Below are 24,894 nucleotides of genomic sequence, written 5' to 3' on the forward strand. Positions count from 1 at the left end.
TGAGCCCGAGGTCAGGAGGGGCCATCTTGAATAGATACCCCTTGTCCAAGGTAAGGAGCAGCAGCTGCACTTCGCTGGAGCAGCCGTGAAGAGATACACCACGTCCAAAGTAAGAGAAACAGAAGTAAGACGGTAGGTGCTGCGAGAGGGCATCAGAAGGCAGACACACTGAAACTATAATCACAGAAAACTAGCCAATCTGATCACACGGACCACAGCCTTGTCTATCTCAATGAAACTAAGCCATGTCGTGTGGGGCCACCCAAGACGGATGGGTCATGGTGGAGAGGTCTGACAGAATGTGGTCCACTGGAGAAGGGCATGGCAAACCACTTCAGTATTCTTGCCTTGAGAACTCCATGAACAGTATGAAAAGGCAAAAAGATAGGACACTGAAAGATGAACTCCCCAGGTTGGTAGGTGCCCAATATGCTACTGGAGATCAGTGGAGAAATAACTCCAGAAAGAATGATAGGATGGAGCCAAAGCAAAAACAATACCCAGCTGTGGATGTGACTGGTGATAGAAGCAAGGTCCGATGCTGTAAAGAGCAATATTGCATAGGAACCTGGAATGTTAGGTCTATGAATCAAGGCAAATTGGAAGTGGTCAAATAGGAGCTGGCAAGAGTGAACATTGACATTCTAGGAATCAGCAAACTAAGATGGGCTGGAATGGGTGAATTTAACTCAGATGACCATTAAATCTACTACTGTGGACAGGAATTCCTTAGAAGAAATGGAATAGCCATCATGGTCAGCAAAAGAGTCCAAATGCAGTACTTGGATGCAATCTCAAAAACAACAGAATGATCTCTGTTTGTTCCCAAGGCAAACCATGCAATATCACGGTAATCCAAGTCTATGCCCCGACCAGTAATGCTGAAGAAGCTGAACTTGAACGGTTCTGTGAAGACCTACAAGACCTTCTAGAACTAACACCCAAAAAAGATGTCCTTTTCATTATGGGGGACTGGAATGCAAAAGTAGGAAGTCAGGAAACACCTGGCGTAACAGGCAAATTTGGCCTTGGAGTACAGAATGAAACAGGGCAAGGCTAATAGAGCTTTGCCAAGAGAATGCACTGGTCATAGCAAACACCTTCTTCCAACAACACAAGAGAAGACTCTACACATGGACATCACCAGATGGTCAACACCGAAATCAGATTGATTATATTCTTTGCAGCCAAAGATGGAGAAGCTCTATTCAGTCAGCAAAAACGAGACCAGGAGTGGACTGTGGAAACAGTTACAGACTTTATTTTGGGGGTCTAAAATCACTGTAGATCGTGACTGAAGCCATGAAATTAAAAGACGCTTGCTCCGTAGAAGAAAAGTTATGACCAAACTAGACAGCATATTAAAAAGCAGAGGCATTACTTTGCCAACAAAGGTCCGTGTAGTCAAAGCTGTGGTTTTTCCAGTAGTCACGTACAGGTGTGAGAGAGGGACTATAGAGAAAGCTGAGTGCCAAAGACTTGATGCTTTTGAACTGTTGGTTTTGGAAAAGACTCTTTGGAGTCCCTTGGACTGCAAGGAGATCCAACCAGTCCATCCTAAAGGAAATCAGTCCTGAATACTCATTGGAAGGACTGATGTTGAAGCTGAAACTCCAGTCTAATGTTAAATCTGAAACTCTAATCCTTTAGCTACTTGATTTGAAGAATTGACTCATTTGAAAAGACCCTGATGCTGAGAAAGATTGAAGGCAGGAGGAGAAGGGGACAACAGAGGATGAGATCGTTGGATGCATTCACCAACTCAATGGATTGAGTTTGAGTAAACTGTGGGTGTTGGTAATGGACAGGGAGGCCTGGCATGCTGCAGTCCATGGGGTCACAAAGATTGAGCAACTGAACTGAACTGAGAGATACATTCTTATCAGATTCAATGAATAGATTACAATAGATGTAGGTAGTTTAGAAATGTGAGTTCCGATTTTAAAGCATAGCCAAAGGAAAGCAAATCAACAACAACAAGCAACACGACAAAATGTCATCTTTTCAATAGATATAGAACAGAGATTCTCAAGTACTTCTGACTAGCAGCATCAGTGTCACCTGGGAAATTGCTAGAAAAAGAAATTTTCAGACTCATCCCAGACCTACTGAGTCAGAAACACTGGGGGTTACTCCTGGCAATTTGTGTTTGTAAAGCCTTTCTATTGATTCTGATGTACACTAAAGGTTGACACTGAAAGAATATTTTCCAGGATATTTCTGCACTTCTCAGATAAGTTTTTTCCTAGATTTTTTTTCAAGGATATTTGTATAGCCAAGAGCTCTGAAAGACAGCCGTAATAGCTCTCTCCAAGGTAGAAGGCAGGTTGGTTCTTGACCAGTATGATAAAGAAAATATCTCTCTTGGGCACAGGGAGATAGGTTTGCTCGCTGCCTCTCCCCATAAGTTTGGGAGTTTCCTTAGCATAGGAATCCTCACTGTGACACAGATACACTGTATGTCTAATGTTCATCTTTAGGTCTGCCTTCACATTATCCCTATGGGTCTTGAGGATCAAGAGAAGTGTGAAGGTCATGAGGTCTGCTGTTCAGTAGACAGTATGATTAATGTTGACTGTTCTATGAACTTCTCACTAAGTAGGTTAGTCCAGCTTAAAGCTAAGATTTATTAAGCTTGGTGCTTAAGAACAACAACAAAATGATCTTAATACATAGTACCTTGGAGTTATAAAAGCTATAATGGGTCATATTAGTTGAGTGCTATCATGGATCATGCATTAATTATATTAAACTCTCTGGCACAGAGAAGACATTCAATAGATAGTTGTTCAAAATGAATACAGAAATCCTCACAGTGCTTTGAGGTTGAAATATAGATCCATATTTACTGTTGACCTTGCTATGTTATCAACCCATTATATATAGTTGACTTATTTATAGCTTATTTCAGCTATAATGTAATATCTTTGATGAGTTTTTGGATTTACTGTCATTATGAGCAACCCATCTGAAAACTATTTAGGTTGTATTACCTAAGAAGACAGTTCTCATCTATATTTTAATTTGTTTCCCTAAGTGCTATTTTCTAAAGGAAATTCTAGAGTGGCATCCTCCTTGTATGCCTCAAATACTCTTTCCTGTTTGGTTTAGATTATACATGGCTTTTGTGATCTGATTTCTTTGAGTGGGGCTGCAAAAATGACCAGCTGAGACATAGCAAAGCAGAGGAGTTTTGCATCTGAAAGCACAAATCCTTTCCTGTGTCTTCTAATATTTTCCATTCTTCACTTTTTTCTCACCTCTGTTCCTTCTCCCTCCTTCTAACATCTATTTAGCTAGTTCTACCTTCTTTCACACTAGCAGAGAAAATTCCCATTCAATTGGCATTTTTCCCTTACTAGATGTCTGTGTAGAGCCTAGTAACTCAGATATCTCCTTCTAACATCTATTTAGCTAGTTCTACCTTCTTTCACACTAGCAGAGAAAATTCCCATTCAATTGGCATTTTTCCCTTACTAGATGTCTGTGTAGAGCCTAGTAACTCAGATATCCAGTATTACTCTGAGGAATACTTTATAAAATCCTAAGCATCACCTTGTCCCATTTCCCCTCTTAGATAACTCAAGGAATATTTAATTTGAAAATGTGACAGAGCTGTGTAATGAACTTTGTGCAGGAGAGTATTTGAACTAGAATATGTGGATTTCAGCTCTGACAATACAATCATATATCCTTTACTAAAGTGCCCAACCTTTATGAACTGTAATACCCTCACTTGGAAAATGATGGGGATTAAACTAGGTAATACTTAACATCTTTTAATTTTAGATTATCTTGATTTTTAAAAGTATGAATTGCATCATATCTAATAAGTTTCAGATCACAACACAGTTCAGATATATTGGCCTTCCTGTGGGTTATACACAGAACACGAATACATACTTGTAATCCCAAAATAAATTAGACCAAATTTTGGAGGGGAATGTGAGCAACAATCTGATAGCGCAAAGTAAGAGGTATATATGAGGCACAACTCAGGGAGGGTGTGTACTCAAGGCATCTGGTGAGTAGAACCTAGGGATGGTGCTAAATATCCTAGAATGCCCAGCACAATAAAAAGAAATCTGTCCCCAAATGTCAACAATATTGAGGTTGAGAAATCCTTTACCTCCCAACTTCCTGAACTGGGGTTGCCAGTTGCTTCCTAACCTGCCTGTGCTCTTTTCTCCCTAGAAAGGGAAAGTGAGCTGACCTCAATTCAACTTACAGTCTACTTTGCCGTTTCATGGAGTGTAACAGTCAAAAGAGCAAGTGATAGCCTCACTGCACAAATGAAGAGACTAAACTTTAGCAACAGTAGATGATAGGAAACAATCTACTCAATCTCCAAGTGTGCCGAAGAGGCATCAATAGTCAATTCCAGGACTGTCTCTTGGCAACACTCATGATTCAAGGCTCATTGTCTGCCTGGAGTTTAGAAGAAACCTGAATGTGAGGATTGGAAGAGAAGTTTCACCTCCCTGAGATCACAGTCGCTCAAGCGTTTCTAGATACATTTCCAAGTGAAAAAATAATTTTAAGCAATTTTTTTCAATTAAAAATGACCAATGAAAAGTTTGTTGATGCTAATATACTTTGAAAGTCAACATTACAGAAAGAAGCATTGCATTTAAAACAGTACAGAAATCATGTGGGACAGAAGAAACTATTTTGGAAAAAGTAAATGGATAATTCTCTAAACCCAAAACTACTTTTTGTCTTCTTCCATCAAAGAAACAGTTTCATTGTAAACTTCTTAGGTGCATTCATTGCCCAGCTTAAGTCCAAGTGATGGTAAGTTGGAATTTCCTTGTGATAAACGAGATTAGAGAGTTTTGAAAGCAAAAGGTCTACATCCTGAGGGTCAGCCAAAAGATCTTTGCCACCATTTCATATTGCAATTGGGATATTCATGGCTGTTAAATCGTAGATGGGAGGTGTGGGCTAAAACACAAGAGGAAAAGAATCAGAATTTTCATAAGTAAATGCACTTTAAACTCAATATTTATTCAGTGAGTAAATCAGACACTACTTAAAAAATTGAGATATAATTTATATATAACATTGTATTTCTTGCAGGTGCACAGCAGTGATTCCACACATGTATACATTGTGAAATGATGACAACAAAAAAACTAGATAACATCTACCACCATGTGTAGTTTTACGTATATATATATATAGAGAGAAAGAGAGACAGAGAGAGACAGATAGAGAGAGAACTTTTAAGATTTACTGTCTTGGCAAGTTTCAAATGTACAGTACAGTATTAGTAACTATAGTGAAAGAATAAAAAATGTGAACTTTATATTTGGGGAAAAGTTAACATATCAAGAGGTTAATATCTTTTTTTCATTTACTGATATTCTGATTTATAGAAGAGATTCTTAGCAGAAAGTTGAGGCATGACAAGTGTGTCCTTACAAAATAATACAGTCTTATGCAATCTGCACTGAAGGCAAAAGGAGAAGGGGATGGCACAGGAGATGAGATTGTTAGATACCATCACTGACTCAATGGATATGAATTTGAGTAAACTGGGAGATAGTGGAGGACAAGGAGCCTGGCATTCTGCAGTCCATAGGGTCACAAAGAGTCGGACATGACTTAGCGACTGAACAACATTTGGACTGATAGCGCTCAGCAGATGAAGATTAACCCACTTATCATATTTAAAAGTTGTATCTGGAGATGGTCGTTAACTTATCTCTAACCTAATATATCTATGGCTGTCTGATTCTATACTCGTTTACTCAGTGCACCCAAAGTACTGTGCAGAAGTGAACATTTTTATGTTTCTTCTTAGTCAGCACTTTCTGAGCAAATAAAACTTCAACCTGAATTAAAGGATAAGCCTTGGAAGTTAAGGGTGTAGACCTAGCTTGATTCCCATTCAATGAATAATAATCTTATTTCCTTGGGATCAATTGCTTTCATTCTGTGATAGGGACTGTCCCCTTTCTCTTCCAGAGATGAAGCCAGTTATTTACATTCTAAGGAGTAATGTTTTCTTTCTCTCTCCCAGGATGTGAGGTGGCAGGTAAACAACTGTCCTATTCTTATTTAAATGAAAAGATTCATAAGTATGACAGAAGTCCTTTTGTCATGGGACTAATCATCTTAAAGCTTCACAAGGGAACCAATTCAGGCATGAGAAACTGGTGTGGTTATTGCAATTATAGTCTTGCTGGTGAGGAAACTTTATGTTTACTTGCAAGACAAAAGAAACAAATTAAGATATTAAAAGCTATCAGGAAACTTCAAATGAGTATCTAATCAGAAAACAAATACACTGAACATTTCACTTCAATGGTTCAATAAATTTACAGTTTTTAGATTTCCTGTCAATGCCAACTAGGAAACAAGATTGGGAATATATGGGAACATATTGCATAATCAATGAGATCACACTACATTTCTAAAGAAGCTAGCACCATAAAAATAAACAAATGGATTACCAGTAATATGAAGAGTCTTTGTACTGTGTAGTTTGGACAACAGTGTCCTTGGGAACTAAAGGTTAGGATACTCACGAATGCATGGAAATATCTGGAAGGCTTTTACAATTATTCAAACAACTACTGAACAGCTAATGAGAGTTACTGCCGGTGCTGTCATCTATGGAGATGCACAAGGCGTGAAGTGAATTCCGGAGCTGCTGATAGAACTAGAGAAAAAATAGGTGACATAGGAAATACAGAGAACTGAAAGAAAATTTTCAAGGCACCTGTAGGGCAGGGTCTAGGAAAGTAAAATGCAATGTTCTCAACTGCTTTAGTTAAAATAAAAGTAGCTAAAGACAGTGTGGTCGAGGATAACGTCATGTGTGCCGACTTAAAAAATACACCACGTGAGAGTTGCAAGTTAAGTTTTACTTGGGGCAAAATGAGGACTGCAGCCTGGGAGTGCATGAATGCATGCTAAGTCACTTCAGTCGTGTTCAACTCTTTGTGACCCCCATGGACTGTAGCCCACAAGTCTCTTCTCTCCATGGGATTCTCCAGGCAAGAATACTGGAGTGGGTTGCCATACCCTCCTCCAGGGTATCTTCCCGTTCCATGGATAGAACCCGCGTCTCTTATGTCTCCTACATTGGCAAGCGGGTTCTTCACCTTTAGCGGCTACCTGGGAAGCCCCAGTGAGACAGTTAGCTCTGAGAAACTGCTCCAAAGTGGCAGGGGGGAAAGATCAGTATATATGTAATTTTGGTGAAGGGGAAGTACATACAATTAAGCACATATTTTCCCAAAAGATTTCTACTAGTCTCATGAAACTTTGCTAGTCACATGGAATAGTCACCACCATAACGGATTTTAGTGCTTTTCTAGTTATGAGGAGAAGCAAGAATGGAACTTCATAAAATCGGGTTGAATATATCTATCTGAAGACATGTCCTACCAGTTTTACCTCTAACATGGAGTGCCTCATTTCTGCTCTCCACTCTGAACTCCTTTCAGAGCATATTGAAGGTCAGTAGCTGCAGCAGCACATCATTTAATCTTTATAGAGTTAGATGGCAAGTACCCATGGCAAGTGCCAATTTGTAGTTGATAGGTTGCATAACATTTGGCATGTAGGATATATATTCCCATGAAATCATCATTGGGGGAGGTGAATTACACAATCTTGTTGGGGGAAAAGATGCTTAACTGAATGTAACAATAAAGTTATAATATATATCCAAATTGAGCATTTACATTCCATTTTTACACACTTACAAGCTAGACAAGACCTAACATTTGTTGCCCATCCATATGAGTTACTGAATAATGTTTACTAGTAACAGTAAGTAATAAATTAGGATATTGTGAATATTTATTTTAAAGCTGCTTTACATGGGAAGGTGTTAAAATAAATATTAGGCCAAAATTTACTTTAAAAATTTGCTTTATTGTGAGACAACGTAAAATGCAACATATCGTGCACAAGGCAATTTCTAAATACAAAATTTGGAGGAATATGACTCGTCCATTGTCAAAAGAAGGTGGTTAATTTTTCATCTTCCATTGAGATGCTAGGTAGTGGAGGGTAGAGTGAAAAGGCAGCAAATATCTCAGGAAGCATTTCCTTTAAGGTTAAGAACAAGAGGAACATCCCCACTCTCGCCACTTCTATTTAACATATTTTTGGAAGTCCTAGCCACAACAATCAGATGAGGAAAAGCAATAAAAATAATCCAAAGAGAAAAGAAAGAAGTAAAACTGTCATCCTTTTTAAATCACATCTTACCATATATAGAAAATTCTTAAAATAGAAAATAAAAAAAACTGCTGGAACTCCTCAATGAATTCAGTAAAACCACAGGATACAAAATTAATATAGAGAAACCTCTTGTATTTCTACACACTAACAACATATTGTCAGGTTAAGAAATTAAGAAAGCAATTCCATTTATGATCACATCAATAAGAATAAAATATTTAGGACTAAATCTAACGAAAATGGTAAAAGATCGGTACTTGGAAAACTATAAGACGTTGTCAAAATAAGTTAAAGATGAACAAATAAATGGAATGATATACTGTGCTTAAGGATAGGAAAAGTTGATATTGTCAAAATGACCATTCTGTGTTTAGTCGTTCAGTCATGTCCGACTCTTTGGGTTCCCATGGACTATAGCTTGCCAGGCTCCTCTGTTCATGGGGATTCCCCAGGCAAGAATACTGGTGTGGGTTGCCATGCACTTCTCCAGGGGATCTTCCTAACCCAGAGATCGAACCCAGGTCTCCCACATTGCAGGCGGATTCTTTACTGTCTGAGCCACCAGAATTAGAACAAATATTTCTAAAATTTGTATGGAAACATAGACGACCCCAATGGTGCAAGCAATCTTGAAGAACAAAGGTGGATGTGTCACATGCCCTGATCTCAAGCTGTAATTAAAACAATATGGTACTGGGAAAAAACAGACACATAAATCAATAGAACATAGCAGAGAGCCTAGATATGAACCCACATGTGTATAGTCAATTAGTCTATGACAAAGGAGACAAGAATATGCAATGGGGGGGGGGGGGGAATAGCCTCTTTAATAAATAGAGCTGGGAAACTAGACAACTCCATGAAAAAGAACCAAGCTGGACTACTTCCTCACAACATGTACAAAAATAAACTCAAAAGAGATTAAAGACTCAAATGTAAGATTTAAAACCATAATACTTCCAGAAGAATATTTAGTACCCTCTCGGACATAGTGTTAGCAATATTTTTTTTACTATGTCTCTCCTCAGGCTACGGCAGCAAAAGCAAAAATAACCTAATGGGACTACTTCAGACTAAAGAACTTTTGTATAGTGAAATAACTATCAACAAAATGAAAAGGCAGCCTATTGAATAGGAGAAGATATTTGCAAACGATTTATAAGTATTTGTAAGGCATTAAAATAGTATCAAATATACAAGTAGCACATCAAGAAACACACACTTCAATTTAAAAATTGGCGTAGGACCTGAATCATCCTTTTCTTAAGAAGACATACAGATGGCTAACAGGTATAGTAAAAAGTACTCAACTTTTCTAATCATCAGGGAAATGCAAATCAAAACCGCAAAGAGATAACACCTCATACTTGTCAGAATGGTTTTTATAAAAGAGAATAAATATGAAATGTTGGCAAGGATGTGGAGTAAAGGGAATTGAGAATTTAAATTTGTAATAACTGTGGAAAAAAGTAGTAAGGTTCCTCAAAAAATTAAAACCAGAATTACCACATGATCCAGCATGTCCACTTTGGGCATTTTTCCAAAGAAAACGAAGTCACTAATTTGAAGAGATATACACACCACTATGTTCATTGCAGCATTGTTTATAATAGCCAAGGTATGGAAAGCAACCTAAGTGCCCATCAATAAATGAACAGATAAAAATGTGTATGTATATATAGGGAGCAATATCAGTCAGCTTTCACAACAAAGAATGAAAATTTGTCATTTACAACAACATGCATGAAATTAGAGGTGTTGTGCTAAGTGAAATATTTCAAAGACAAATATTGTATGATTCCATTTCTATATGGAATCTAAAAAACAAAACAAAGGAATAAACATTCAGTTTAGTTCAGTTCAGTCGCTCAGTTGTGTCCGACTCTTTGAGACCCCATGAACCGCAGCACACCAGGCCTCCCTGTCTATCACCAACTCCCAGAGTCTACCCAAACTCATGTCCATCAAGTCGGTGATGCCATCCAGCCATCTCATCCTCTGTCATCCCTTTCTCCTCCTGCCCTCAATCTTTCCCAGCATCAGAGTCTTTTCCAATGAAATAGCTCTTTGCATCAGGTGGCCAAAGTATTGGAGTTTCAGCTTCAACATCAGTCCTTCCAATGAACACCCAGGACTGATCTCCTTTAGGATGGACTGGTTGGATCTCCTTGCAGTCCAAGGGACTCTCAAGAGTCTTTTCCAACACCACAGTTCAGTTCAAAAGCATCAATTCTTCAGCGCTCAGCTTTCTTTATAGTCCAACTCACATTCATACATGACTACTGGAAAAACCATAGCCTTGGCTAGATGGACCTTTGTTGGCAAAGTAATGTCTCTGCTTTTTAATATGCTGTCTAGGTGGTCACAACTTTCCTTCCAAGAAGTAAGCATCTTTTAATTTCATGGCTGCAACCACCATCTGCAGTGATTTTGGAGCCCAGAAAAATAAAGTCAGCCATTGTTTCCACTGTTCTCCCATCTATCTCCCATGAAGTGATGGGACCGGATGCCATGATCTTAGTTTTCTGAATGTTGAGCTTTAAGCCAACTTTTGCACTCTCCTCTTTCACTTTCATCAAGAGGCTCTTTAGTTCTTCTTCACTTTCTGCCATAAGGGTGGTGTCATCTGCATATCTGAGGTTATTGATATTTCTCCCAGCAATCTTGATTCCAGCTTGTGCTTCCTCCAGCCCAGCGTTTCTCATGATGCACTCTGCATATAAGTTAAATAGTCAGGGTGACAATATACAGCCTTGACGTACTCCTTTTCCTATTTGGAACCAGTCTGTTGTTCCATGTCCAGTTCTAACTATTGCTTCCTGACCTGCATACAGGTTTCTCAAGAGGCAGGTCAGGTGGTCTGGTATTCCCATCTCTTTCAGAATTTTCCACAGTTTATTGTGATCCACACAGTCAAAGGCTTTGGCATAGTCAATAAAGCAGAAATAGATGTTTTTCTGGAACTCTCTTGCTTTTTCGATGATCCATCGGATGTTGGCAATTTGATCTCTGGTTCCTCTGCCTTTTCTAAGACCAGCTTGAACATCTGGAAGTTCACGGTTCACATATTGCTGAAGCCTGGCTTTAGATGAGTGCAAAACAGAAATGACTAATAGAGTATAAACAGGTGGTTGCCAGAGAGTAAGGAGATGAAAGAAATAAGTGAGGGAGATTAAGGGAAGGGAGACTGAGTGGTACATGTGCATGCATGTGTGCTAAGTTGCTTCAACTGTGTCCAACTCTTTGAGACCCCATGGACTGTAGTCACCAGGCTCCTCTGTCCATGGGATTCTCTAGGCAAGAATACTGGAGTGGGTTGCACTTCCTTCTCCAGGGGATTTTCTCAAACCAAGGATCGAACCCGTGTCTCTTACGTCTCCTGCATTGGTGGGTGGGTTCTTTACGACTAGCACCACCTGGGACCCCTAAGAAGTACACACTTAAAAAATAAATGTCATAGTGATGAAATATATAGCACAAGAAATGCATTCAATAATATTGTAATAACTTTGTATGGTGACAAGTAGTGGCAATAATTATTGTGGTGATCCTTTGGTAAGGAAAGAAAATATTGAATAATTATGTTCATACACCTAAAACTGACGTAGTGTTATGGGTCAATTATTCTTCAATGCAAAAAATTATAATAGTTTTAAAAAAGGTTAGGGAACATCCTGAGTCCAGGGTCAAATAGATTTATCTGTTTACCCATCCACTACTGATCTGAATTGGAATGTTTTATCATCAGGCAAACACTAACAAACAAAATTTGGAAACGAACATTTCACGTAGACTTCATGTTTATGTAGTCCTCATTTTGCAGCGTGTTTGGCTTGTTTTTCTGTGAATTGTCACTAATTTGATAATAAAAGGATAGAGAGGAAAAGATAACAATTAACTTAAAATAATAAAGAGGCATATTTTGGAGTGAAAGATTCTGCTTCCCTTCAGTATAGGTGAAAAAATTGGCCATATGTTAATAATTATTTAGGCTGGAAGACAGATATTTGGGGGCCTATACTTTTTTCTCAAATTTTGTGTTTGAAAACTTCAAATATAAAAGTTTTAAAAGTTAGTTAATAAGATGAAGTAGTTCAAACTCAGGAAATTATATGCCTTATATTAAGTTTAGGAATACCTTTTACAAAGATTAAACCAATTCCCAGTGTGTTTGCTATCTAAGTGTGATTTTAAGAGAATCTGGTATGTTAAAAAAATGAATACACAGGTCACATGGAGAAAAATAATTGTATTTATTTTTATAAAATTAGTAAAGGCATTTATTACAGAAGTACATAGTAAGACTTAATAATTAAACAAGAGCTCCTATGTGTCTGTCTGTGCCACACAAAAAAGAAGATATAAGAAAAAGCCAACTGGGATCTCTGAATTTGCAGATGTTAACAAATCTAGAAGTGATAAAAAGACACTTCAGACATACCAATTTCTGAAAACAAAGTGGTAAGAGTGGTAACAAGGTGATAATATACTACATAGCATCAGATCATGTAAAAGATTCATTCGTATTCAGTTCAGTTCAGTTCAGTGTCCGACTCTTTGCAACCCGATGGACTGCAGCACGCCAGGCTTCCCTGTCCGTCACCAACTCCTGGAGTTTACGCAAACTCATGTCCATTGGGTCGGTGATGCCATCCAACCATCTCATCCTCTGTCCCCGCCCTTTTCCTCCTGCCCTCAGTCTTTCCCAGCATCAGGGTCTTTTCCAAAGAATTGGCTCTTCCCGTTGGAGTTGGCCAACGTATTGGAGCTTCAGCTTCAACATCAGTCCTTTCAATGAATATTCAGGGTTGATTTCTGTTAAGATTGACTGCTTTGATATCCTTGTTGTACAAGAGACTCTCAAAAGTCTTCTCCAGCACCACAGTTTGAAAATGTCATTTCTTTGGTACTCAGTCTTCTTTATAGACCAACTCTCACACTTGTACATGACTACTGAAAAAACCATAGCTTTGACTCTATGGATATTTGTCAGCAAAGTGATCTCTACTTTTCAATATGCTGTCTAGGTTTGTCATAGTTTTTCTCTTAAGGAGCAAGCATCTTTTAATTTCATGGCTGCAGACACTGTCCATAGTGATTTGGGAGCCCAAGAAAATAGACTGTCACTGTTTCCATTTTTTCCTCATCTATTTGCCATGAAGTGATGGGACCAGATACCATGATCTTAGTTTTTTGAAAGTTGAATTTTAAGCCAGCTTTTCCACTTTCCTCTTTCACCTTCATCAAGTTTCTTTAGCTCCTCTTCACTTTCTGCATTAGGGTGGTGTTATCTGCATATCAGAGGTTGTGTGTATCAGACACTGCATTCTTCAGGAAGTAACTAAAGAATCTACTATATGGTTGATTTATTGTTTAAGTTGTTATGAGTTCTCCTGGCCCAACTGCTATTTTTGTTGTTGTTGTTGTTGCTACATATTCACATTATTTTAAACATTAATTCTTGAGCCATCCTTTTGTGACTCAGGACAGGCCTGGATCACTAAAGCTTTTCTATAAACATGAGGCAGCCAGAAGACAGGGAGGTAGTGGGCAGGGTCTATCCTGGGAAGGCCCCAAAAGGTCCTACTTTGTCACAGAAAAATTAGCTTTCATATCAGCAAATATTCTTCCAAACTCTATATTTCTAAAAATTCATGTATTCTCATATTTCTTGAAGAAAAAAACTCCACCTTTCTCAAAAAGCCTTCTCCTATAGTTGAAAATATTTAAGATTATTGTTTCTGTTTTTAGTTATTTACATTCTACTTAGAAACTCAACAGACTGCTTTGGGCTGAGTTATAATCTGCCATTACCCCTAGTGTAATAGATGCCACTGACTTTATGAATGGAGAGCCAAGGGGCAATGCAAAAAAAGAGGAAAAAATTCCAGACTTTATATAAATAACTGGAAAAGTATACATAGTAAGAACAAAATAATTGGATTTTAATAGAAATTATATAGATCCTTCAACACAGAATACCATGGTTCTTTATGGGTTGCCTTGGATAATATCAATGATTTCACTGTAAACTTGATGATATACATCTAATCCAAACAAAAAGTCTACATGATTATAGTAAGAAATAGTTTTATGGTAAATATGATTTGTGATTTCAGAAAGTAAAATTTTAACATCTTCAGGATCAGCCAACAAGTCATTTTCACCACTCCAAGTTGCAGTTGGCACATTCATGTTTGTCATATTGTACAAAGGAGAAGTTGTCTAAATGCAAATAAGTAAAAGTAAGAGTTTACACAGAGAATAATACATATAAAGTGTTATTTACTAATTCTTTAAATTATAATTTAAACTACAATTTAAAAATAAACTTAATCTAAAATAATTGTTATTAAGGAGGCAATGAGTATGAAAGAGTATTGTAATTTTTACTTAGAAATAAATCGGATACACATTAAAACTAGAGTTTGTTCTGATTCAGAGTATCAAAATTTTCTTTGGCTTATATAACTGTCAATATCAATTCAGTTCAGTTCAGTTGCTCAGTCGTATCCAACTCTTTACAACCCCATGGACTGCAGCACTCCAGGCCTCCCTGTCCATCACCAACTCCCAGAGTTTACTCAAACTTATGTCCTTGAGTCGGTGGTGCCATCCAAACATCTCATCCTCTGTCGTCCCCTTCTCCCCCCTCCTTCAATCTTTCCCAGCATCAGGGTCTTTTCAGATGAGTCAGTATGTTTATTAGTAAATGATTAACATTGGCAGTCAAGTTCAATACGATTTTAATGAATTAGATCTTCATATTTTACTTCAAATGTTTACACAAGCAAACTACATTAGGCATTGAAGCTTAGCAAAGGCAGAAAAGTATGGTGGAGAAGCATAAATTTTGAAGTAGATAGACTTTGGGTTCTAGTATTTCAAGACATTTGTCATCATACTCAGACAGTTTTTATCAGCTTCTCAGTAACTTCTACTATTTCTAATTAGTATATGTGTTTGTCTTATCTTCCCAAACACAACAGTCTTAGGGTCAAGAACAATGGTTTGCTTGCTTTTTATTTCTTATTTAACCAAGCTCAGAGCTATGCACATTATAAATACAGTATTTTTCCTCTTGAGGGATGATGAATTATTCTACTGCTTGTCAACTTCTCTAGACTTATCTAAGATATTTGTTGTTAAAATACGTAGAGAATATGGAAAAGCCACTTTGGTTGGAAATGAACATATGGATCCAAATCAAAATGATCTTCGTTTACTGGTCCTTCTCACTGTACTACCGTACTGTTGGGTTTCACAGATTAATCTTTAATAGCAAAAATCATTTCAATTGATCAGGGAAATAATTTTTAATTTATACATAATTATGTACCTGATTAAAATGAACCAAGTTCAGATCAGGACTGCCCCAGTCAAAAGCTTTCAAGTGACTAGAATTAAAAAGCTGAAAGAAAAATTTTAAAGTAAGACTATACTCATTTTTCCATTACAGTGGCAGCTGATACAAGCTAGGTATGCACTACACAGAAAGCCCCGTTGTACTACTAAGTCTGTTAGTATATGTGTAGGTGGGCTTCTTTGTTCCTCTCTTCCTATACACAGGGTAAGAAATGGAAGAGCTAGGAGGTGGGGGACAGGGAAATCTGCAGACAATAATTCTACCATCTTCATATAAATGCACATCTTCTGAAGGCTTTTTACCTTATTAAAGGGAGCGTGTGTATTTGGGGTAACATTAGGCCTCCCAAGAAATTCTCAGCTGTGTCTATAGAGGTCTAGGACTAAGCATGCTAGGACTAAGATAACACTGCCCTAAAAATTATTGCTTCAAATAACAAAGATCAAGAGCATGTCCCAGAAGCCACCCTTTTCTTCACCCCTTAACACTTGCAGCTTTACCACCAGCTTTGAACCTATTAGGTCTAATATGATTTCTACCGTTTTCCCCCTGATTATGTTTTCATTTCAAGAAGGTTAAGTTTCTCATGTTACTCATCTTCTCCAGAATGATAAAATGTCTATGTCTCTATATATCCCGTATTTTATCTCCTCCCAACACTCCCCAACTCTTAAAACTCTATCATCTGTTATACCATCATCAACCTATATATTAAAACTCTTCTCTGATTGCTAATCTGATTTTCCCTGAGAATACTTCTTTCCTTGCACTTCCAAAATTGGCCAAGTTTATTTATGACATTAACATTTGTAAAATTTTGGTCAATTCTGAAACATTTTTTCATCTTATCTATGAGCAGCACTTGATTAGCTATTTATTCCCTTATCCTTGAGGTCTTTTCTTCATTTAACTTCTAGAATAACATGATATCTTGATCTTCATTTTTTGTTGTTGTTGTTGCACTCAGTGCTTCTTTCAAGATTCCTTGGCAAATTTAGCCTCTCCTGCTGACCTCTTAATCTCTTCATGTCTTATCACTTAATCTTTACTCCTCTTTTCTTCTCTATTTATACTCAGCCTATTTGTTTTCTCATCCAGTCTCTTGGATTTAAATGTTACGCATATTCAAAGTGTTTCTCTTCTTTTGTAAGTCTTTTCTAAATTCTAGACTCCTATCAGGCTCCTGCTCAGTCGCTTCAGTCACGTCTGACTTTTTGTGACCCTAAGGGCTGTAGCCCGCCAAGCTTTTCTGTCAATGGGATTCTCCAGGTAAGAATGCTGGAGCAGGTAGCCCTGCTCTCCTCCAGGGCATCTTCCCAACACAGGGATCAAACGCCTGTGGTATCTCCTGTGGCTCCTGCAATGCAGGTGAATTCTTTACCACTGAACCACCAGAAAGCCCTCTAGACTTCTATACACAACTTATTCAAAATCAAGACTTAAATGTCTAAAACAACATCTCCAAAACAGAACATCCTATCTTTCCTTTAAACCAGTTCCATCATCAAACTTTCTCCCTCTCCTTCAAAATTAATTTCATCTTTTAATTACTTAGTCCAAAAACTTTGGATCATCCAAGGTTCATTTCTTTTACTTCTCATAGAATCCGTGATTAAATTTTGTAGGCTCCATTTTCATGATATACACATGCATATTCAGAATCTAACAATTTTTACCACCTCTACTGGGAACATACCAGAGCAAGCTATCATCAATTCTTTTTGCATTGCTGCAATAATCTCCTAACTTTCTCATTGCTTATACTCTTGCTTCACTATAATCTATTCAACATAGAAGCTAAAAGCATTCCTTTAAAAGTGTTCAGTTCAGTAGTTTAGTTGTGTCCAACTCTTTGCGACCCCATGGACTGCAACACGCCAGATTTCCCTGTCCATCACGATCTCTTAGACCTTGTTCAAACTCATCCATCAAATCAGTGATACCAAAGAACCGTCTCATCCTCTGTCGTCCCCTTCTCCTTCAGCCTTCAATCTTTCCCAGCGTCAGGGTCTTTACAAATGAATCAGTTTGTTGCATAAGGAGGCCAAAGTACTGGAGCTTCAGCATCAGAATCAGTCCCTCCAATGAATATTTAGGACCGATTTCCTTTAGGATTGACTAGTTTGTTACTCTTCCGGTACAAGGGACCCTCAAGGCTTCACCAACACCACAATTCAAAAGCATCAACTCTTTTGAGCTCAGCTTTCTTTATGGTCAAACTCTCACATCCATACATAACTACAGGAAAACCCATAGTTTTCACTATATTGACCTTTGTCGGCAAACTGATATCTCTGCTTTTTAATATGCTGTCTAGGTTGGTCATAGCTTTTCTTTCAAGGAGCAAGCGTCTTTTAATCTCATGGCTTCAGTTAACATCTGCAGTGAATTTGGAGCCCAAGAAAATAAGGTCTGTCGTTGTTTCCCCATCTATTTGTCATGAAGTGATGGGACTAGATGCCATGATCTTCGTTTTTTGAATGTTGAGTTTTAAGCCAGCATTTTCACTCTCCTCTTTCACTTTCATTGAGAGGTTCATTAGTTCCTCCTCAGTTTCTGCCATAAGGGTGGTGTCATCTGCATATCTGAGGTTATTCATATTTCTCCTGGCAATCTTGATTTCAGCCTGTCCTTCATCCAGCGTGGCTTTTCAACTGATGTACTCTGCATATAAGTTAAATAAACAGGGTGACAATATGCAACCTTGACATACTCCTTTCCCAATTTTGAACTAGTCCATTGTTCTATGTCTGGCTCTAACTGTTGCTTCTTGACCTGCATACAGGTTTCTCAGGAGGCAGGTAAGGTGGTGTGGTATTCTCATCTCTTGAAGAATTGTCCAGTTTGTTGTGATCCACACATCAAAAGCTTTGGCATAATCAATAAAGCAGATGTAGATGTTTTTCTGGAACTCTTCAGCTTTTTCTATGATGCAATGGATGTTGGCAATTTGATCTCTGGTTTCTCTGCCTTTTCTAAATCCAGCTTGAACATCTGAAGTTTTCAGTTCATGTACTTTTGAAGCCTGGCATGAAGAATTTTGAGCATTACTTTGCTAATGTGTGAGATAAGTGTAGAGAAGGGCAGAGTGCAGTCCAAGGACAGAGAAGCCACAGAAAGACAGTAGGCACTGGAGCAGTGGCTGTGCAGTGCTGGAGCAACTTTGAGAAGATGCCCCACTTCCAAGGACAAAGGAGAAGCCCCAGCAAAATGGTAGGAGAGGCAAAATTGCATTTAGAATCAAAGCCCATACCTGCCAGAGACAATCAGAGCTCAAACATACCTTGTAAGCACCAGGACCCAGAGACACCACAGAGACTGAGCCAGAACTGTGTTTGAGTATCACCTGCAGAGGTACATGTCAGCAGTGGACTGCTGCAGGGGCAGGGGCTCTGGGTGCAGCAGACCTGGGTATGGCATAAGCCCTCTTGGAGGAGGTCGCCATTAACCCCACCATAGAGCCACAAGAACTTACACAGTACTGGGGAAACAGACTCTTGGAGGGTACAAACAACCTTGTATGCACCAGGACCCAGGAGAAAGGAGCAGTGACCCCACAGGAGACTGACCCAGACTTGTCCTTGAGTGTCCAGAAGTCTCTGGTGGAGGTGTGGGTCGGTGGTGGCCTGCTGCAGGATTGGGGGCACTGAGTCCAGTAGGGACTTTTGGCAACCTTTGAAGGAGGTTGCCACTATCTTCATTACTTCCACCATAGTTTTGCCCCAGGTAAATAAGAGGAAGGGAACACAGCCCCACCCTTCAAAAGAAAATTGGATTAGTGATTTAATGAGCATGGCCCTGCCCATCAGAACAAGACCCAGTTTCCCCCTCAATCAGTCTCTCCCATCAGGAAGCTTCCATAAGCCTCTTATCCTTCTCCATCAGAGGGCAGAGACCGAAAACCACATCACAGAAAACTAAACAATCTGATCACATGGACCACAGCCTTGTCTAACTCAATGAAACTATGAGCCATGCCATATAGGTCCACCCAAGACGGACGGGTCATGGTGGAGAGTTCTGAGAAAACGTGGTCCACTGGAGAAGGGAACGGCAAACCACTTCAGCATTCTTGCCTTGACAACCCCATGAACAGTATGAAAAGGCAAAAAGATAGGACACTGAAAGATAAACTCCCCAGGTTAGTAGGTGCCCAATATGCTACTGGAGATCAGTGGAGAAATAACTCCAGAAAAAATAAAGAGATGGAGCCAAAGCAACACCACCACCCAGCTGTGGATGTGTCTGGTGATAGAAGTAAAGTCCAATGCTGTAAAAAGCAATACAGCATAGGAACCTGGGATGTTAGATCCATGAATCGAGGCAAACTGGAAGTGGTCAAACAGATGGAAAGAGTGAACATTGACATTTTAGGAATCAGCAAACTAAAATGGATTGAAATGGGTGAATTTAACTCAGATGACCATTATATCTACTACTGTGGGCAAGAAACCCTTAGAAGAAATGGAGTAGCCATCATAGTCAACAAAAGAGTCTGAAATGCAGTACTTGGATGCAATCTCAAAAATGACAGAATGATCTCTGTTCATTTTCAAGGCAAACCCTTCAATATCACAGTTATCCAAGTCTATGCCCTGACCAGTAATGCTGAAAAAGCTGAAGTTGAACAGTTCTATGAAGACCTACAAGTAGAACTAGAACTAGTTTCTAGAATTAACATCCAAAAAAGGTGTCTTTTTCATTATAGGGGACTGGAACGCAAAAGAAGGAAGTCAAGAAATACCTGGAATAACAGGGAAATTTGGCCTTGGAGTACAGAATGATGTAGGGCAAAGACTAATAGAGTTGTGCCAAGAAAATGCACTAGTCATAGCAAACACCCTCTCCCAAAAACATAAGAGAAGACTCTACACATCGACGTCACCAGACGGTCAATACAAAATCAGATTGATTATATTCCTTGCAGCCAAAGATGGAGAAGCTCTATACAGTCAGCAAAAACAAGACTGAGAGCTGACTGAGGCTCAGATCATGAACTCTTTATTGCCAAATTCAGACTTAAGTTGAAGAAAGTAGAGAAAACCACTAGACCATTTAGATATGACCTAAATCAAATCCCTTACGATTATACAGTGGAAGTGAAAAATAGATTCAAGGGATTAGATCTGATAGAGTGCCTGAAGAACTATGGACAGAGGTTCATGACATTGTACAGGCAGGGATCAAGACCATCTCCAAGAAAAAGAAATGCAAAAAGTAAAAATTATTGTCTGCGAAGGCCTTACAAATAGCTCTGAAAAGAAGAAAAGTGAAAGTTAAAGGAGAAAAGGGAAGATATACACATTTGAATGTGCAGTTCTAAAAAAGTCTTCTTCAGTGATCAATGCAAAGAAATAGAGGAAAACAATAGAATGGGAAAGACTAGAGATATCTTCAAGAAAATTAGATGTACCAAGGGAAGATTTCATGAAAAGATGGTCACACTAAAGAACAGAAATTGTATGGACCTAACAGAAGCAGAAGATATTAAGAAGAGGTGGCACGAATACACAGAAGAACTAAAGAGCCTCTTGATGAAAGTGAAAGAGGAGAGTGAAAAAGTTGGCTTAAAGCTCAACATTCAGATAACTAAGATCACGGCATCTGGTCCCATCACTTAATGGCAAATAGGTGGGGAAGCAATGGAAACAATGAAAGATTTTATTTTGGCCGGGGGGAGGCTCCAAAATCACTGCAGATGGTGACTGCAGCCATGAAATTAAAAGACGATTGCTCCTTGGGAGAAAAGTCATGACCAACCTAGACAGCATATTAAAAAGCAGAGACATTACTTTGCCAACAAAGTTTCATCTAGTCAAAGCTACGGTTTTTCCAGTAGTCATGTATGGATGTGAGAGTTGGACTATAAAGAAAGCTGAGCGCCGAAGAATTGATGCTTTTGAACTGTGGTGTTGGAGAACACTCTTCAGAGTTCATTAGACTGCAAGAAGATCCAACCAGTCCATCCTAAAGGAAATCAGTCCTGGCAGTTCATTGGAATGACTGATGCTGAAGCTGAAACTCCAGTGCTTTGGCCACCTCATGCGAAGAACTGACTCATTTGAAGAGACCCTGATGCTGGAAGGATTGAAGGTGGGAGGAGAAGGGGACGACAGAGGATGAGATGGTTGGGTTACATCAACGACTCAATGGACATGAGTTTGAGTAAATTCTGGGAGTTGGTGATTGACAGGGAGGCCAGACTTGCTTCAGTGCATGGGGTCGCAGAGTTGGAGATGACTGAGTGACTGAACTGAACTGAACTGATATGAGTGCAATTGTGCGGTAGTTTGAACGTTCTTTGGCATTGCGTTTCTTTGGGATTGGAACGAAAACTGACCTTTTCCAGTCCTGTGGCCACCGCTGAGTTTTCCAAGTTTGCTGGCACATTGAGTGCAACACTTTCACAGCATCATCTTTTAGGATTTGAAATAGCTCAACTGGAATTCCATCACCTCCACTAGCTTTGTTTGTAGTGATGCTTCCTTAGGCCCACTTGACTTCACATTCCAGGATGTCTGGCTCTAGCTGAGTGATCACATCTTCGTCGTTATCTGGGTTATTAAGATCTCTGTATAGTTATTCTGTGTATTCGTGCCACCTCTTCTTAATATCTTCTGCTTCTGTTAGGTCCATACCATTTCTGTCCTTTATTGTGCCCATCTTTTCATGAAATATTCCCTTGGTATCTCTAATTTTCTTGAAGAGATCTCTAGTCTTTTCCATTCAATTGTTTCTTCTATTTCTTTGCACTGATCACTTAGGAAAGCTTTCCTTGCTCTTCTTTTGAACTATGCATTCAGATGGGTATATCTTTCCTTTTCTCCTTTGCCTTTAGCTTTTTTTCTCAGCTATTCGTAAGGCCTCCTTAGACAACCATTTTGTCTTTTTGCATTTCAGTGTAAATCATAGTAAGTCACTGCCCTACTCAAAAACCTGCAGTGGCTAACCCACTTGATACAGAATGTCAAAGTCTTTACCATGTCACAAAGGTTCTTTTCTAACTCTTTCTTACTTTTTTGCCCCCCTTTACTACTGTTCTCTCTGGAATCACTCAGGTTAGCTACACTAGCCTTTTAGCTGTGCCTATCAGAAATGCTCCTGACTAAGGGCTTTTCCACCTGCTAGTCCCTCCATCTGGATATTCTTTCTCCACATGTTCACACTGCTAATCTTCTCATTTCCTTTAAATCTTCTCAAATGTTACCATCTCACTGAGGCCCAGTCTAACCTCCATATTCAGGTAGACAACTGGCTACCTGGCATACCTAATCTTTTCTCTCTGGTCTTCTCCTCCTATTTTTCATAGCTTTACCACCATCTACTATTTTAATAATTTACTTATTTATTATGCTTGTTTTTTTACTGTCTGTATATCTCATATTAGAATGTAGACATAGGAAGATATTTATTTTGTTCACTGATGCATACCATAAGCATAAACAGTAGAGGGCACATAGTAGGTGCTCAATAAATATTGTTTCAATGTGTCAATAAATACAAAAGTTGCTCAGATTTCCCTTGTCTAGCTATACCAAAAATAAACTAAACTAAAGACAAATTTCAATCAATTTTAAAAAATAATTTACATCAAAATAATTACTTTAGAAAATTCAAACACTTTTTAAATGAGTAAGCCCTTAACTAATCTAGTAACACTTTTTTTAATTTATTAATTTTTTAACTGAAGGATAATTGCTTTACAGAATTTTGTTGTTTTCTGTCAAACCTCAACATGAATCAGCCATAGGTATACATTTATCCCCTCCCATTTGAACCTGCATCCCAATTCCCTCCCCATCCCATCCCTCTAGGTTGATACAGAGCCCTGAGTTCCCTGAGCCATATAGCAAATTCCCATTGGCTATCTATTTTACATATGGTAATGTAAGTTTCCATGTTACTCTTTTCATACATCTCACCCTCTCCTCCCCTCTCCACGTGTCCATAAGTCTATTTTCTATGTCTGTTTCCCCATCGCTGCCTGTAAATAAATTCTTCAGTAATCTTGTTTTAGATTCTGTGTATATGCATTAGAATACAGTATTTATCTTTCTCTTTCTGACTCACTTCACTCTGTATAATAGGTTCTAGGTTCATCCACTTCATTAGAACTGTCTCAAATGCATTTCTTTTTATGCTGAGTAATATTCCATTGTGCATATATACCACAACTTCTTTATCCATTCATCTGTCCATGGACATCTACGTTGCTTCCATGTTCTACCTACTGTAAATAGTGCTGCAGTGAACAATGGAATACCTGTGTCTTTTTCAATTTTGGTTTCCTCAGGGTGTATGCTTAGGAGTGGGATTCATGGGTCATATGGTGGTCTTCTTCCCAGTTTTTTAAGGAATCTCCATACCATCTTCCATAGTGGCTGTATCAGTTTACATTCCCACTAACAGTGCAAGAGCTTTCCCTTTTCTCCACACCCTCTACAGCATTTATTATTTGTAGACTTTTTGATGACATTCTGACTGCTGTGAGGTGATAGCTCATTGAAGTTTTGATTTGCATTTCTCTAATAATGAGCGATGTTGAGCATCTTTTCATGCGTTTGCTAGCCATCTGTATATCTTCTTTGGAGAAATGTCTGTTTAGGTATTTTCCCCACTTTTTGATTGGGTTGTTTGTCTTTCTGGTATTGAGTTGTATAAGCTACTTGTTTACTTTGGAAATTAATCATTTGTCAGTTGTTTCATTTGCTATTATTTTCTCCCATTCTGAGGGCTGTCTTTTCACCTTGCTTATAGTTTCCTTTGCTGTGCAAAAGCTTTCAGGTTTAATCAGGTCCCACTTGTTTACTTTGTTTTTATTTCCATTACTCTAGGAGGTGGTCATAGAGGATCTTGCTTTGATTTATGTCATTGAGTGTTCTGCCTATGTTTTCCTCTAAGGGTTTTATAGTTTCTGGTCTTACATTTAGGTCTTTAATCCATTTTAAGTTTATCTTTGTGTGTGGTGTTAGGAAGTGTTCTAATTTCATTCTTTTACTTGTAGCTGTCCAGTTTTCCTAGCACCATTTATTGAAGAGACTGTCTTTGCCCCATTGTATATTCTTGCTTCCTTTGTCAAAAATAGGGAGCCCATAGGTGCATGGGTTTATTTCTGGGCTTTCTATCTTGTTCCATTGGTCTATATTTCTGCTTTTGTGCCAGTACCATACTGTCTTGATGAGTATAGCTTTGTAGTATAATCTGAAATCAGGAAGGTTGATTCCTCCAGCTTCATTCTCTTTCTCAAGACTGCTTTGTTATTCATGGGCCTTTTGTGTTTCCATATGAATTGTGAAATTTTTTGTTCTAGCTCTGTGAAAAATGCC

The 24,894-nt window shown here is 38.5% G+C and overlaps 1 protein-coding gene across 30 annotated transcripts in view; it reads right to left on the bottom strand.

The window, feature by feature from the left end:
- Nucleotides 1–24,894, bottom strand: part of LIPJ (lipase family member J) — a 58,691-nt gene that overhangs the window by 11,593 nt on the left and 22,204 nt on the right. For 14 of the 30 annotated variants that reach the window (XM_081556566.1, XM_081556548.1, XM_081556452.1 and 11 more), the window contains 2 exons: nt 15,542–15,613; nt 14,127–14,427 (listed from right to left, as the gene is read on the bottom strand). In XM_081556566.1, the coding sequence (XP_081412692.1) occupies nt 14,194–14,427; nt 15,542–15,613 (306 nt within the window). In that variant the 3' untranslated portion in view covers nt 14,127–14,193. Of the gene's footprint in view, nt 1–4,576; nt 4,945–6,533; nt 6,668–14,126; nt 14,428–15,541; nt 15,614–24,894 lie in introns of those variants that run through there. The other 16 variants (XR_014073044.1, XR_014073032.1, XR_014073041.1 and 13 more) reach the window with 3 other exon arrangements.

The sequence above is a fragment of the Giraffa tippelskirchi genome, chromosome 2 (genome assembly GCF_054371585.1).
Source record: "Giraffa tippelskirchi isolate mGirTip1 chromosome 2, T2T-mGirTip1v1.2.pri, whole genome shotgun sequence".
Classification (NCBI taxonomy): domain Eukaryota; kingdom Metazoa; phylum Chordata; class Mammalia; order Artiodactyla; family Giraffidae; genus Giraffa; species Giraffa tippelskirchi.